Source organism: Tupaia chinensis, unplaced genomic scaffold (genome assembly GCF_000334495.1).
Source record: "Tupaia chinensis unplaced genomic scaffold, TupChi_1.0 Scaffold000532_1, whole genome shotgun sequence".
NCBI classification, from domain to species: Eukaryota; Metazoa; Chordata; class Mammalia; order Scandentia; family Tupaiidae; genus Tupaia; species Tupaia belangeri.
Window position 1 is genome coordinate 4,300,048 of NW_006160045.1, and position 15,556 is coordinate 4,315,603.

At 37.5% G+C, this 15,556-nt stretch overlaps 1 protein-coding gene across 1 annotated transcript in view; it reads left to right on the plus strand.

The window, feature by feature from the left end:
- The window catches only part of CATSPERE (catsper channel auxiliary subunit epsilon), a 226,285-nt gene that overhangs the window by 126,708 nt on the left and 84,021 nt on the right, over window positions 1-15,556 (plus strand). Inside the window, exon 9 of the mRNA XM_006157233.2 lies at window positions 2,126-2,618. Within this exon, the coding sequence (XP_006157295.1) occupies window positions 2,126-2,618 (493 nt within the window). The remainder of the gene's footprint in view (window positions 1-2,125; window positions 2,619-15,556) is intronic.

Below are 15,556 nucleotides of genomic sequence, written 5' to 3' on the forward strand. Positions count from 1 at the left end.
CATTGTCTTAGTTGCCTTTTACTCCTTTGTTTCTGGCTGTTACTTCTTTAGTTTTCCTGGAACAGTACTTTCTTCAGGGTTTCTTGGAGAGCTGGCCAGTGCTGGCAAATTCTTTCAGGTTTTGTTTGTCTGAGAAGATTTTAATCTTTTTTTCCCATATGAAGGATAATCTTGCAGGATACAATAATCTTGGTTAAAATTGTTTCTCTCTTAACACTTTCAATAAATCTTCCCATTCTTTTCTTGCTTGCATTGTTTTTGTTAAGAAGTACGGTCTTATCCTGATGGGGTGACCTTTGTAAGTCACTTGTCATTTCTCTCTTGCCAGTTTTAGTATCTTATCTTTATCTGTGGTCTTAGCCATCTGGCTATTATATGCCTTGGGGAAGATCTTCTTGGGTTGATTCTATTTGGGGTCCTTTGTATTTCTTGGGTCTAGATACTTGAGTGCCTCCCTAGACTTGGGAAATTTTCTCCCAAGATTTCATGGAATAGGTTTTCCATGCCCTTATTAGTTTCTTCATCTTGTGAGATACCAATTATTCGGATGTTAGAATGTCTAGTGGAATCTAGTATTTCTCGTATGTTATTCTCATTTTTTTAATTTTCTCTATCTTTTTGGTGGTTTTTCTCTAGGTCAGAAGTTTTATCTTCTACATCAGAGATTCGATCTTCAGCATGGTCTAATCAACTTTTAATACTTTCGAGAGAGTTTTTGATTTCCTGTATTACAGACTTCACCTCTAATAGTTCCATCTTATTCTTTCTTAGCGTATCCACTTCTTCCTTCATAACATGGAAGGACTTTCTCATCTCCTGTAGTTCATTGTCTCTTTTTTGTTCCAGCTCATAGTATTTGTTCAACATGAATATTCTAAATTCTATCTCGGACATTTTGCTAATGTCCTCTATTTTTTCAAGAAAAGGAAGGGAGTCACTGTGTTCTTTTGATAGAGACATTTTTCCTGCTTTATTCAGACCTGAGGTTCTTCTTCAACTTCTAACCATTGAGAGATGTGCTCCCTTTGAAATACCTTTTAAGAGAATGTTTTCTCAAATAGGAGCAAGTGTGTTTCCTTTTTGCTGTGGAATAAAGACTGTCAAAGTCTCTTTCTGTTATGTTTAGCAATGTGATCCAAGGAGGAGTATTCTCATTAGGTGTACAAAAAGAAAAAGTATCTCCTAGCTAACAGAGAGAGGGATCTCTGGCTTGGGGGTCTAGGGGCTGGAGCTGCGGCGGGGAGTCCTGCCTCAGAATTCCTGGCCCAGTGGTCAGAAGATGGGAGTGGGGTGTCTGTCTATCATATATATTTATAAAAGAAAAAAAATCATAGTAGAAATAACTCAGTGGTAAGTCATGTTTACATAATAATAACAAAATAAATACAGATTTAACTAAGCAGTATAATGATATTGATTTGAGAGATGGGAAGTGTATACCATGGATAGGCATGGTATACAAGAGATTTATCTTCATCTGTCATATAAGAAGAAAGTAGATAATGTATATAAAAATGACATAGTAAGAAAGAACAGTATAAGAATATTTGTTCAGAAGTATAAAGATACATGGCAGAGGAAACAGCCGAAAGAGTCAAAATTGCTTTCCTTTGGGACAGAGTAGAAAATGAAAAGAAATGGGACAGTGGTAACATTTTTTTAAAATTTGTTTTACCCAAATTCATTCTGATAAAAACAGATACTTTAATAATATGGTGACTATCGGGACCAGCAGATGATGTACTAGTTTTGTCACTAGATTCCAGGTAGTTGACCATGGTCTAGTCCTGAACCTGGTGACTTAAAATTCAGGCCAGGTGCATGTGCAGGCATACCCAAAATCCCAATAGGAGAACGGAGGAGAAGGGACTGCAGCACGACCATCCCTCCTGGGGGTGATATTTGTTCAGAAGTATAAAGACACATGGCAGAGGAAACAGCTGAAAGAGTCAAAATTGCTTTCCTTTGTGATTTCTCACTTTCTGTCTCTCTGTCTCTCTCTGTCTTTTCAGTGAGCAGCAAAAATTTCTCTTAAAAAAAAAGAATATGGTAACTGTCAGCACTGTGCAAATTGGATCAAAGGAGAGAGGTTTTTTTATTATTTAATTTTTTTTTCTCTTCTTAGGACCTGGCGTATCACGATACCAATGGCGGCCACTGATGCACTAAAGATGATTGTAGACAACCACATAATTTTTCAAGATTGTTTTGTTGCAGAGTTACATTTTCTTCTGACTGCTCCTTTGTTGAGACTTCCTGAAACTCCTCATTTTTTACCGATCACTTCACCACCTGGTAGTCCATTAATTTCTTCTTGGTTTCCTTGTTTGCCTTCAGTTGTTGTGGTGGTAAGTGATCAGGAGACCTTTCAAACAAATGATTCATTCCATACTTTGATCAGAGTCAGAGTGCCTCCAAACATTCTGAGTGATGATGAAAGACATAGTGTGTCTGATGTGACTATAACAACATCAGGAATATTTTTTCTAATACGTGGTGTTCTTTACATGAAAACTGCTTTTACGTTTGTAAGACTAGGAAGAAAAAATAATCTTCCAGATGGTGGACTTACTGGCATTTCAGCAAGAAAATGGTGTTCGGGTGAATATTTATTCAAGGTTAGTAAAAGATTATGTATAGATATCACACATACTTGTTTATATATTTACCATACTTTTTATTTGGTGATACATCAGAGACTGCACTATGCAGCTTTTTGCAGTTATTTTACCTAAGGCTGTTAATAACTCTTCTGGATGCAGTTTCTCAGAGGTCTTTTTACAGTAGAAATGTTCCTCCAACAGCAAAGAGTAAAATTAGTTTTACCAATATGTTACTATTATGTTTATAATTATATTATCTGTGCAGGGTAGTTCAGTCATGTTACAGGAACTATGTTTTACCTTGTTATGGGCAAAACGCTCCTCAAAAAACATTTTCCCCAAATAAAGAATGTGTGTTCTCAAAAATGAATTAAATCTTCCATTCCTAACAATGTGATGGATATGTTATCCCAAAGCTTTATTACTGTTTAAAACAAAATTTTAGACAAACGGACCTGCAGTTGGTGTAATGGCTATGTCGCTGGACTCCCATGGAGTCAACCAAGGTTTGAGTCCCGGACCCGGTGGCTTAAACTCACGTTGGGCACATGTGCGTACATGTGTGCCCAACATCCCGAGAGGAGAATGGAGGAGAAGAGATTGCGGTGTGGCCATCCCCCGGGGGGATTATTTCTTGCATTCTGTCTCTTTGTCTCTCCCTGTCTTTCTGGCTAGCGCACATGCCCTATAGCAAAAAACTCTCTAAAAATAAGAAAATTTTAGACAAACTAAAATTTAACAGAATTTATTTAAACAAAGGGCGGATAATTTAAATCAGGCAGTCTTTCAGAAAATGGCTTTTGAGGGACGCCAGTTAGCTTCATGGTCACAGGATATGTAAATTTGTGGAAAGGGAAAGTAACATACCAAAACAAAAGTGAGGGAGTGAGGTAGAGAATTCATTAGATTGGTTACAACTGGATAGTAGGCTGCATGAACAGCCTTATAGGTGGGCTTTCTGTGATTGAAGTGTGGCTAATGTGATTGTACTTGTAGTTCAGCAACCACCTCAGGAAAACAGACTAACACATGCAATTTCAGCTTATCCAGAGGAATCCAAGTGTGGTAGAACAGTGGCCATTTTAAGTCAAAATAGTTTAGTTTAACAATTTCCCCTCTTGGTCAGCGTTTTAAATGTTTGAGAAATTGACAAAAACTCAAGGCATTGGTTCTACTCTTCTGTTACTATTATAAATGACAATTTTTTGTATGCATATTTATTGTGGAAATGACAAGTTTTTTGGTCTTTGGCATGGAATTTACAAGTCATAATATTACACAAGTTGAACATGATGTCACACAAGTCAAATAGGTTTGTTTTGTTTTTATTGATTTGGCTAAAATAAGACTAATATTTGATGGATGGCTGTATATAAGCCATTTAAGACTCAAGAGGATAGAGTGCACTAGGAGGACTAATGTGATGGCCAAGGTGTACTCCCTACCATAAGTTTTTATGAAATAAAGCCAAACTGAATTAAACAGATTAAGGTTTAGGTAACATAGGCAATTTAACAGTATTTGAGCTTAGTTGTTTATTATTCTTGTCCAGCGTGTGATGATGATTAAGGATCATAGTTTTTTTTGTAAAATCCCCTGATTTAAAGAGTTATTTATTTATTTATTTATTTTTGTTAGTCTAGTAACACAACTTATAATAACCTGGAGAGAAATATAAAGATTTCCATTACTAGGAGAAATATAAAGGTTTAAAATTTTTGAAAAACTCGTTTGTCATTTATTATTTAGAATATCTGTAAACTATTAGTTGTATTTGTAAACGTTATATCTTTTTTTTTTTTTTTGAGAGAGACTTTTAAAATATATCTAGTGGGGGCCGACAGGTGGCATGGTGGTTAAGGGCACTGGACTCCCGCATAGCCAACTTTGGTTTGAGTCCCAGACCTGGCAGCTTGCTCTCTCGCTTTCTCTCTCTTTCTTGCTCTCACTCTCTCACTCTGAGTCTAAGGAAGCAGCAATATTAGCTACCGTTTTAATTAAACTTTCTGTGGTATTAAAGTCTGGAGAGAGGTACGTAAAATATTTAGTTTTGTTTATTATTAAGCATAAGTCTCTACCTGGAGCAGGAAGGAGATCTAAAGCTGTGTGATGCTTTATTTACTGTTTTCATTGAATTTGTATGTTACTGACTACATTTTGGAGAGTGGTCTCTACTCCTTTGAAACCCTGGGACGTCTGATTTGTTATCTAAAATTTTGTCTAATTTGTGTATAAGCTTTAAATTTTATATAACTGGTATTTCACTGTTACCAAGAGTTAGTTTTTATGAACCCCACTATAATTTTTTTAAGTGGGAACATATTTACTTTTATTTATTTTAAGGTTGGTACTCATTTTGGTAATTGACCATTTTGATCTATGTTTATATCACCATTATAAGGACTTCTAGGGGAAGCTATGTGAAAGTCAGGCAAGAATCAGGCTAAACAGCAAGCTACTGAGTAGGCAAATCAGAATAAGCAAAAATTTTGTAGACCCATTACAGGCTTTTGTGTATTGGAAAAGAGAGCAACCTAGTGACACTTGAACAGGGGTCAATTAAATTTGTCTGTCTATAAGTCTTTATGGCTCTTGAACAATGTCTAGTGGGGAGCATTTATTTTTGTGGTCCCATTATAGTATGTTGTATGGGCATGTAACTATATTTAGTAAAAAGAGACTTTACTGAATTTAGTTTAGTAACATTATACAAACAATTGTTTGTATTTACATAAATTTTAGATTTTGAATATGTGATTTCTGGAAACAGTATATTTTTTTGTATACATTATTTGAATAGGTTTTTTTATATTTGGTAACAGGTTATTATTTGGGAAAGTTAGAATGTAGTTTTTAATGAGTGTAGAAAACCTAATTAGGAGTGATATTTAGAATATTATGGATAGCCTTTTATTTTGGGGGGAATTGGGGTGGCTTTCATTGGGAACACAGAGGGTACTAGCACTAGAGGAATTGTTTTTTGATTTTTGGGCATTAACCCACAAAGCCAACTGTTTTGGTTTGGTGTAAAAGCATAAGCTTGAGCTAAAGCCTTATGGGCTTATGGATTTTTTTGTAGGGAGGAATAAATAGTTAAGATAGTAAGGAGTAAAAAAGGGGAAAAGATGTAGTTTTATGATGGCAGAAGTTATGATTTATAAATTTGGGCAAAATTGTCTTTATTTGGGATGCCTGTTTTAAATAAGAGTTTTCCCTTTTTTGTTATTCAGTTTTACTTCAAAGTTTCTAACAGGTGTACAGTCTCAAGAGTCTGAAGGGGCTCTTTTGAGTTGTGAAATGTGGACCCAGGGTTTGAGGCCTTGAAGCATTTCTTTAGTGTGGGTGGTGAGAAGAACTTGGTATGGTTTCTTTAGTGAGGTTTAAGGGCAGGTGTTTTGTTTTGTTTTAATGTCTTTTATAGAAGACTCAGCTTTTAGGTTTTAGACCACAAAGGATCTGATTGTCTCCAGTTGGTGGTTTATGAAAGGCTTTTATTTTACCTGGTGAAAATAAACTTTGGCATAATGAATGAAGGCTTTATAGTATTTAATCATACCAGAGTTTTCAAGAGCAGAAGATGTATGAGGTTTTATTATTAAGGGAATAGGTCTCTCAGTGACTATTTTATAAAGGGTTAACTTATGTTTTGTTAGCAGGAGTGGATTTGATTGTCATTGTCAATGGTAATATTTTTGGCTAAGGCAACTCAATTGACTGTTAATTTTGTTAATTTTAGTTTTAAAATGTCATTTGTTCTTTTGCCTCCTTTAGAAGACTGAAGGTGATAGGGACAATGGTAGTATAATTGTGTATATAGTGCTTGATTTAATTGTTATATAATTTGCTCAGTAAAACGGGTTCCTCTATTAGGAGAGGGTTTTTTTTTTTTTTTTTTTTTTTTTTTTTTAGGTATTTACCATAATAGAAACATATTTTTAATTAATTTCTTAGTTACTGTCATAGCATCTGCTTTCTTATACAGGAACGCCTCTACCCAACCAGAAAACATGTAAATAACTACAAGAACATATTAATACCCCATTGAGGGTGGCAGCTGAATGAAGTTCATTTGTAAATGTTCAGATGGTCCATCAAGTGGCAGAAATGTGTCACTTGATGTTTTGATTGTTTTTCTAGGATTATGAGTTTAACAAACCAAACATTGGTTGTAACCCATTTTAGTAGTTTTGGAGCAGACATCCCACCAATATTTTTTATAATTTGGATCATCTCGTTTGTTCCATGATGAGTTGTGGAGGGTAGAGTTTTGTTTTGTTTTGTTTTGTTTTTTGGAGAGGTTTTTGCTCTCGGGCATGTGTGCTCGCCAGACAGACAGGGAGAGACAGAGAGACAGAAAGTGAGAAATCACCCTCCAGGGGTGATGGCCACACCGCAATCCCTTCTCCTCCATTCTCCTCTCAGGATCTTGGGCACGCACGCACACACGCCCAGCATGAGTTTAAGCCACGGGGTCCGGGACTCGAACCATGGTCGACTACATGGGAGTCCAGCGACATAGCCATTACGCTAACTGCTGGTCCCGGGTAGAGCTTTTAACAATGGAATCTTAAAGGATTTAGGAAGAACCAGGGGGAAGTCCAAGTTGTTGTGAGCTCACACTTAATATTGAATTTATATCTCTTGAAATGCCAAGTTGTTTTAATTGAGCACATTGCATTGTTCATTAAGTAGGTCATTATAAGGGAGCTGACCTGGATCAATTTTATGGAGTTCATTTAAATTGCATATTCTAACATTGTCAGTATTAGCTGATTTAGCATAAAAATCTGCTCGGGCATTCTCTTGATATTTAGGTTCAGTTTTATAGGTATGAGCTTTAGTTTAAATAATGGTAATCTGTGATGGCAGTAGGAGAGCAGAGAGCAGCTCATTTACGTGGTGTCTTTGTTTGATGGGGGTCTCACTAAAAGTTAGCAACCCTCTTTGTTTTCATAAGATAATAAAATCATAGATTACTCTAAAGACATATCTACAATTTGTATATATATTTACTGACTTGTCGTTAGCTGTTTGACAAGCTCAAGTAAGAGCAAAAACCTCTGGGTTCAGCTGACTTCAACAGGGGGAGAGTCCCCCTTTCCACTAGTTCATACTGTGTGATAACAGCATAATCTGCCTGATATTTTCCTTTTGTGTTTTTAGCATAGGACCCATCAACAAAAAGTACTAGGTCTGGATTATCTAATGGAGTATCTCATAAATGAGGGGTCACTATTTCTAATATTATACTTACACAATTGTGATCTTTACTATCGTCATGTATAGGTAATAAATAGAGTAGCTGAGTTAAATAGCCCACAACACTGTAAACAGAGATTAGGAGATAGGAGGAGGATCTTATAAAATGTTAGCCTGTTGGAGAGGTTTTTTGCTATAGGGTTCATAGGCTCGCCAGAAAGACAGAGAGAGACAGACAGAAAGCGAGAAATCACCCCCCATGGGGGATGGCCACGCTGCAATCCCTTCTCCTCCATTCTCCTCTCGGCATCTTGGGCAAGCACGCACACGTGCCCAGTGTGAGTTTAAGCCACCAGGTCCAAGGCTTGAACCCCCGTCAACTTCATGGGATTCCAGCGACATAGCCATTACACTAACTGCTAGTCCCAAGATTATTAAATTTTTATGAAATGCCCGAAAAAAATAAGAAGGTGACTCAGTGAATCCCTATGGCATCACTGTCCATGTATACTGCTGATTTTTCCAAGTGTAAGGAAATAAATATTGGCTCTCCTTATTAACTACTCTGCTTAAAAAGGCTGAGCAGAGGTCTACCACTATAAATCATTTTTCAATCAGTTCAGGAAACTTTGTTATTACAATTTCTTTTCTTTTTTTGAGAGAGATTTTTGCTATAGGGCATGTGCAGTTGCCATAGAGATAGAGAGACAGAAAGTGAGAAATCACCTCCTGGGAGGCTGACCATGCCATAATTCTTTCTCCTCCATTATCCTCTCAGGATTTGGGGCACTCATGCACACACACTGGCTTGAATTTTAAGCTCCTGGTTCTGAGACTAAAATTGCAGTTGGCCATGTTGGACTCCAGCAACATAACTGCTATGCTATCTGCTGGTCTTGGTATTAAAATCTTAATTGCTTTAAAATCTTGAACAAATTTTCATCTTCATCCATTTGGTTTTTTAACTGGTAGGATTGGAGTGTTACAATGGCTACTGTATGGAATTATAAACCCTTCTTTAATTAAATCTTCTACAACTGGTGAGAGCTCTTCAATTGCTTCCAGTTTTAATGGATATTGGGATAATTTAGGTAAAGTTTTAGATTGATCTATTTGGACTTTTATAAGTTTTTCACTTTTAATCCTTCCTATATCAGTTGAAGAAGAGGCCCACAAACATTCAAGTATTTTAGAAAGGCCTGGGTTGTTATAGGCCCGCATTTTAATTTTATCAATTTCTGCCTGCAAAGAGTATAATTATTTTGGATCTGGGGAGTCCAAAAATTCTAGGACTATCTTTTCCTCTGAGGAAAATTTTATGTTTCTTTCTGTCTTTGAAAGTTCGTCTCAGGGGCGGGGCTGGGTCTGGGAAGGCGCAGAGGCAGATCTGGTGAGGGCAGCTCAGGACACAGCTCCGCCTGAACAGAGGGAGAGCAAAGAATAGACCACTGCTCTTGCTGTCACTGCATGTGCTAAGGTCTGAGCACCCCACTTCAGCCATGTAGCCATGTCCTATTGCTGGCAGGAAGGGAAGGATGGAATCATATTTGTGACCAAAGAAGAGCATGAAACACCAAGCAGTGCAGAGCTGGTGGCTGATGACCCCTGTGATCTTACCAAGGAGCAGGATTAATCTTGCCCAATGGAGACATTAAGTGGAACTGCCCGTGCCATTGTGGCCATCTTAAGTTCTCTCTAGTAAGGTTAAACCATTTATTTAAAAATGTGCACATTTTGGGCCCATAATTATTATACATAAAATTGGCTGGAGTTCCGGAAGGCCGAGTCCCAGACTCTCTAGACTGAGACAAACCCATTATTGAAAATATGTACCCCAGACCTGAGGCCTCTAACTGAATTCAATCCAGATAATTATCAAAAAATGATTCAGTCTTGGACACAGTTCAGTCTAAATATTGTTTTGATAAACTCAGAGAGCTCAGAACACAATTGAGCAGAGCTAAAAATCTGAGAGAAAACTTACCTACGTTCTCCAGTCACGAACAAGATGGCAGTGAGCATGATCTGATTCACAATTACCATGCCTGCTCACCTGGTGTTTCTAGGGTTGCAGGAGCTTTACCTTGGATCCTACTTCTGATGCCAAGCTGGTCAAAACAAAATTTATACAAACCAAAATTTAACAGTTTGTTTAAACAAAGGGCAGGTGATTTCAATCAGGCAGTCTCCCAGAAAATGACTTCTGAGGGATTTGACTAACTGTGTGTGGTCACGGGGTATGTAATTTTGCAGAAAGGGCAAGTGATGTGTGCAGGAAAGGGAAAGTGACATACAAAAATGGAAGTGAGGTGTGAGGTAGAGAAATCGTTGGATTGATTACAGCTGAATGGTATACTGCATGAACAGCCTTCTAGACGGGTTTTCTGTGACTGAAGTGTGGCTAATGTGATTGTACTTGTAGTTCAGTAACCACCTCAGGAAAGCAGCCTACCATGTACAATTTCAGCTTATCCATAGGAATCCAAGTGTGGGAGTACAGTAGCCATTTTAAGCCAAAATAGTTTAGTTTAACATTACAAAATACCTAAAATGCTGCATTAAAAATTTAAACCTTCTTGGGACCAGCAGATTGTATAATGGTTACATTATTCCCACATGGCTTTATTCCCACATGGCTGACTATAGTTCGAGTCCTGGACCCGGTGACTTGAAACTCACACTAGGCACATGTACATGTGTGTCCAAAATCCTGAGAGGTGAATAGAGGAGAATAGATTGCAGTGTGGCCATCTCTCTTAGGGGGTGATTTCTCATTTTCTGTCTCTTTCTCCCCAGTGAATAGACACACCATATAGCAAAAATCTCTCTCATTAAAAATAAATAAATAAATAAACTTTCTTTTAAGTACATTGTGGGCCTTATTTTGAAGTAAAGAAAGTCCTGGGAGGAAGAAAAGTGTCCCGGAGCATGAATCCAGATGCATGAACAAGTTCCAAGATCTCAGATACCCTCAGGCATTTGCTGTTCCTAGATAACTAGACATCTTGTGCCAGGAGCCAGAGCGTTGGGCCTGAGCAAAATAGAGCATCTGACTGTTTTTTTGCATGAAGCCAGGACCTTCCAAGAGTTCTCAACACAATTAAGCCTATATCTCAGCTTTACTTCTTAGAAGGAAAAAAAATAAGTCCCTATTTAGAATTCATAAACAAAAGCTAACTTGTATGCACTTTAGAGCCCAAATTCACAGTACCTATGTGGTTCCAAAGAAGCATTAGGTTGAGCACCAAGCAGATGCAAACAGAAATATTTTTTGGAGCAATAAATTCTCAAACCAGGCTTCAAAGAATTGCCACAGATTAAGTTCTAACAAAATTGTGCTTACATTCAAAAATGGCAAAATAGCAGACCCCAGAACACTCAGCCAGAAGCCATTTTAAATCTGAGATGTGTCTTGACGTATTCAGTGACTAAGGTAACTGAGACTCTGCCCTAAACCCCATCTTCCAGACCCCAGAAACCCTCAGCCAGAAGCCATTTTTAAATCTGAGGTATGTCCTGACATGTTCAGGGACCAAGATGACTGAGACATTGCTCTAAACCTATCTTCCAGACCCCAGAAACACTCAGCCAGATAGGGCAACTTCTGTCCTTTTTCTCGGTCTCTCTCTTTATTTTTTATTTATTTATTTATTTATTTTTAAATTTTAAAACATGTCTTTTTACCTCTGGTTTCTTTCTCTTGCTAATTTCAGAAGTCATTTTAAATCTGAGATGTGTGCTGACATTTTCATTTTTTTACCTTAATTTTTTTTCTCTTTTGATTGTTTTTGTGTAATTTTTTCCTTTTTTTCCTTTTCCTTTTCCCTTTTTATCTTACTTTCTCACTCTGCTATTCAGCCTCTACACATCGAGTGTCTAGACAGGCTTATGTGCACAGTAGCCAAGTATCTGAATTCTTTTGAGGTCATAGAAATCCTCAAACCCTTACTGTACCTCCTGCCCAAAGAAAGAAACTCCTCTTTGTAAAACTGATCTCAAAATCTCTGTCTGTGGATACCATGTTGCAAAACATAGTAGAGGAGAGAAATTGTCATAGAAGTACCTCATAGTAAAGGGAAGCACATGATCGTAGAGTTGCAGAAACCTCTAAGCAATTAGCAAAAAGTTAATTCACCACCAAGTGACTAAAATTCAGAGAATAGAGACTGCAGAGTGAGCAACAGAGAGAAGGATAAAGCTGCAGAGTAAGCATAGCTTCTCTCCTCCCACATTCTCAGTTGAAACCCTGCAGCTTGGGACCAGCAGTTGACGTAATGGCTGTCAGTGGACTTCCATGTAGTCGACTGCGATTTAAGTCCTGGACCAGTTACTTAAACTCAAACCAGGTACGTGTTCTTGTGTGCCCAAGATCCGAGAGGAGAATGTAGAAGGGATTGTGGCATGGCCATCCCCCCTGCTGGGTGATTTCTTGCTTTCTGTCTATCTCTCTCTGTCTTTCTGGTGTGCCCTATAGAAAAACAAACAAACAAACAAAAAAACAGAAACTTTGCAGCTCAGCAGCCCAGGTGCACCTATTCCCTAGAACCTGTTAGCTTTTATAATATCCAGTTCCAAAGTCAACAGTGCTAGTTACTTGGCAAGTATCAGGGAAACAGAACTGCGGAGAGATTGTGGATCTCCTCATCATGCACACCTCTGAATGATCAGATTGAAGGAAGAAGGATATAATCTATCAGATGACCAGAAACCACTGAAGAGACAGAAGAAATATGAGAAACCAAGAAAATATTTCTCTCCCAAGGAAAAAGAACAACCCTTCATCATCTACAGACAATACAGTGGAACTTGAGGAAATGTCCGATAAGGAATTCAGAATATTCATAGTAACAAAACTAATCCAGATGTAAGAGACGAAAGACAATGAACTCCAGAAGGTGCAAGAGAAAAGAGATGAGTTCCAGGAGGTGAGGAAGTTCTTCCACCATCTGAAAGAAGAAATACACACCATAAAAAAGAATCAAATGGAACTGTTTGAGATGAAGGCTATAATACAGAAAATCAAAACCTCCCTCAAAAGTATTAAAAGCAGATTAGACCATGCAGAAGATTGAATCTCTGATGTTGAAGACAAAACCTCTGACCTAGAATAAAAGAATCACCTAAAAAACTGAGAAAATAACCAAAAATTTGAGAATATATGAGAAATACTAGATACCATTAAACATCCAAACATCTGGATAATTGGTATCCCAGATGGCGAAGAAACTAATAAGGGCATTGATGATCTAGTCCATGAAATTCTGCAAGAAAACCTTCCAAACCTAAAGAGGCATTCAAATATCCAGAACAGGGAACCAACAGTTAGCATAATGGCTATGTCGCTGGACTCCCACGTAGTCGACCACGGTTCGCGCCCCGGACCCCGTGGCTTAAAACTCACCCCGGGCACGTGTGCGTGCGTGCCCAAGATCCCGAGAGGAGAATGGAGGAGAAGGGATTGTGGCGTGGTCATCCCCCTGGGGGGAACCATGAAATACAAAGGACCCCACATAAAATCAACCCAAGATTTTCTCCAAGGCACGTCATAACCAGACTGGCCAAATCCACAAAGACAAGATACTAAAATTGGCAAGAGAGAAATGTCAGGTTACTTACAAAAGTTATCCCATCAGGCTAACATCAGACCTCTCATCAGAAACAACGTGAGCAAGGAGAAAATCGGGGAAAAAATATTCAAAGTGTTAAGTGAAAAACAATTTCAACTAAGAATACTATACCCGGCAAGACTATCCTTCATATGGGAAAAAAAGATAAAAACATTCTCAGATAAACAAAACCTGAAAGAATTTACCCACACCAGACCAGCTCTTCAGGAAGTTCTGAAAGGAGTGCTTTACCAGGAAAACTAAAAACACACAGACAGAAATAAGAGAATGAAAAGCATCCAAGAAAACAACTTAGTAGGGACAAGTTCGGAAATATCAATATTAGCACTGAGTGTTTACTTCCAGGATTTAAACAGAAAGGTCGGACCACAGTAACACTGTAAATTCAACAGAAGAGAGATTAATTACATGAGACTAAACTGGTGAAATTGAATTTTATGACTTTTGACTAAAAGATTATTGATTTTTTTTATTATGCTTTGTTTTCCAGATTTAAGGATTTTGCTCTTTTGAGCTACTGATAGGTTCAATAATTTGTTTAAATGGCTTTTGTTTGTTTCTTTAAATTGAAACAAAAACTTTTCTCCCTTCCCGACCCCTCTGGAATTGGAAATATTTGTGAGTATTCTTATTTTGTGGCAGAAAGGTTATTTGTATAAGTTCATTAATATCTGTAGCTTTGAATCAGAAATTAGAAATACACATTGTTGACAGAGTTTTGACTGGAATGTCGTTATCTGAAGATGTAACCAGAAAACCATGGAATTAAGGTTCAAGGAACCCAACAGAAGCTCTTGGAAAGATTGCCAGGCACTATAAACAGTTCTTCCTGGCACTAGCAGAGAGGATTAGAGAAGCCATATGAAAGCATTTGTACCATAAAATAACCTGGACTTTTCCAGCCCAGCATTGTAATCAGTAGAGACTGCAAAAGAGCAACCACAAGCAGAGGATTACCTTGAGGAAGACTTTGAAGGAAGAAAAGGAGATTGATCTTTGCTAGCAGATGGTATACCACAGAATACTTGGTAGGGAGAACTAAGTTGGGAAGGTTCATGTGTGAATTGCATGCTGAGTGTTTGCTTCTTTCTCAACAGTTTGAGTAGTTGATATGCAAATATTTTCTCAAAAATATTTAAAAGCATACTGCCTCTGTTATAGAGTCACAAAGAAAATTATAATAAATAAGTTATATTTAAAATTCAGTTTTTTGAAATTTTGAAAGTTGTTTATTAACTGTCAAGAACTATGGAGTATAAGCCAAAAAAAATTTTATAAGTAAAGTAAATGTTTGTGGGAAAAGTATAAAAAAAGTTTAAAAAAAAACCAGGGACCAGCAGTTAGCGTAATGGCTATGTCGCTGAACTCCCACGTAGTCGACCGCGGTTCGTGTCCCGGACCCGGTGGCTTAAAACCCACGCCGGGCGCATGTGCATGTAGTGCCCAAGATCCCAAGAGGAGAATGGAGGAGAAGGGATTGCGGCATGGCCATCCCCTCTGGGGAGTGATTTCTCACTTTTTGTCTCTCTGTCTCTTTTTAATTTACATTCATTCACTATACATCATTACAGAAAACCAAATGAGATTTCCCATCCAGAATACAAATAATTTTCCATGTTTCCCGTATATTTTGTTATTTTTGCCATCCTTGATTCCCTATCTGTCATCCTCTGCCATGTCTCACCCTCCTCCCACACTGTCTCTGGTATCCGTGGTTGTTTTCTATGCCTTTTTCCCCTATTTTATTTATTAGCTAATGAACTTAATCTAAATACTTCAATAGCAAGCGCAGCTGATATATACATATCCATGAACACAAGTCTGATTTTAGGCATAAACCTCAGTGAGTCGAATGACATACTATAAAGTAGCACCTACCTGGGACTATATAGTTTACTGCAATCATCAAATATGCATTTTTTGTTTAATTTCAAGAAAAATAGTTTTTGGGTTTTTTTTTTCTCCTGAAACTTTTTTTTAAATTAATTAATTTATATTCATCTCCTAATCATCATCACAACATACAAAAAGTGGTTTCCCATCCAGAATATACTACGTAGTGGCTTAATCATGTATGTTATCATCAATAATTTTCCATTTCTAGTTTCATATATATATATATATATA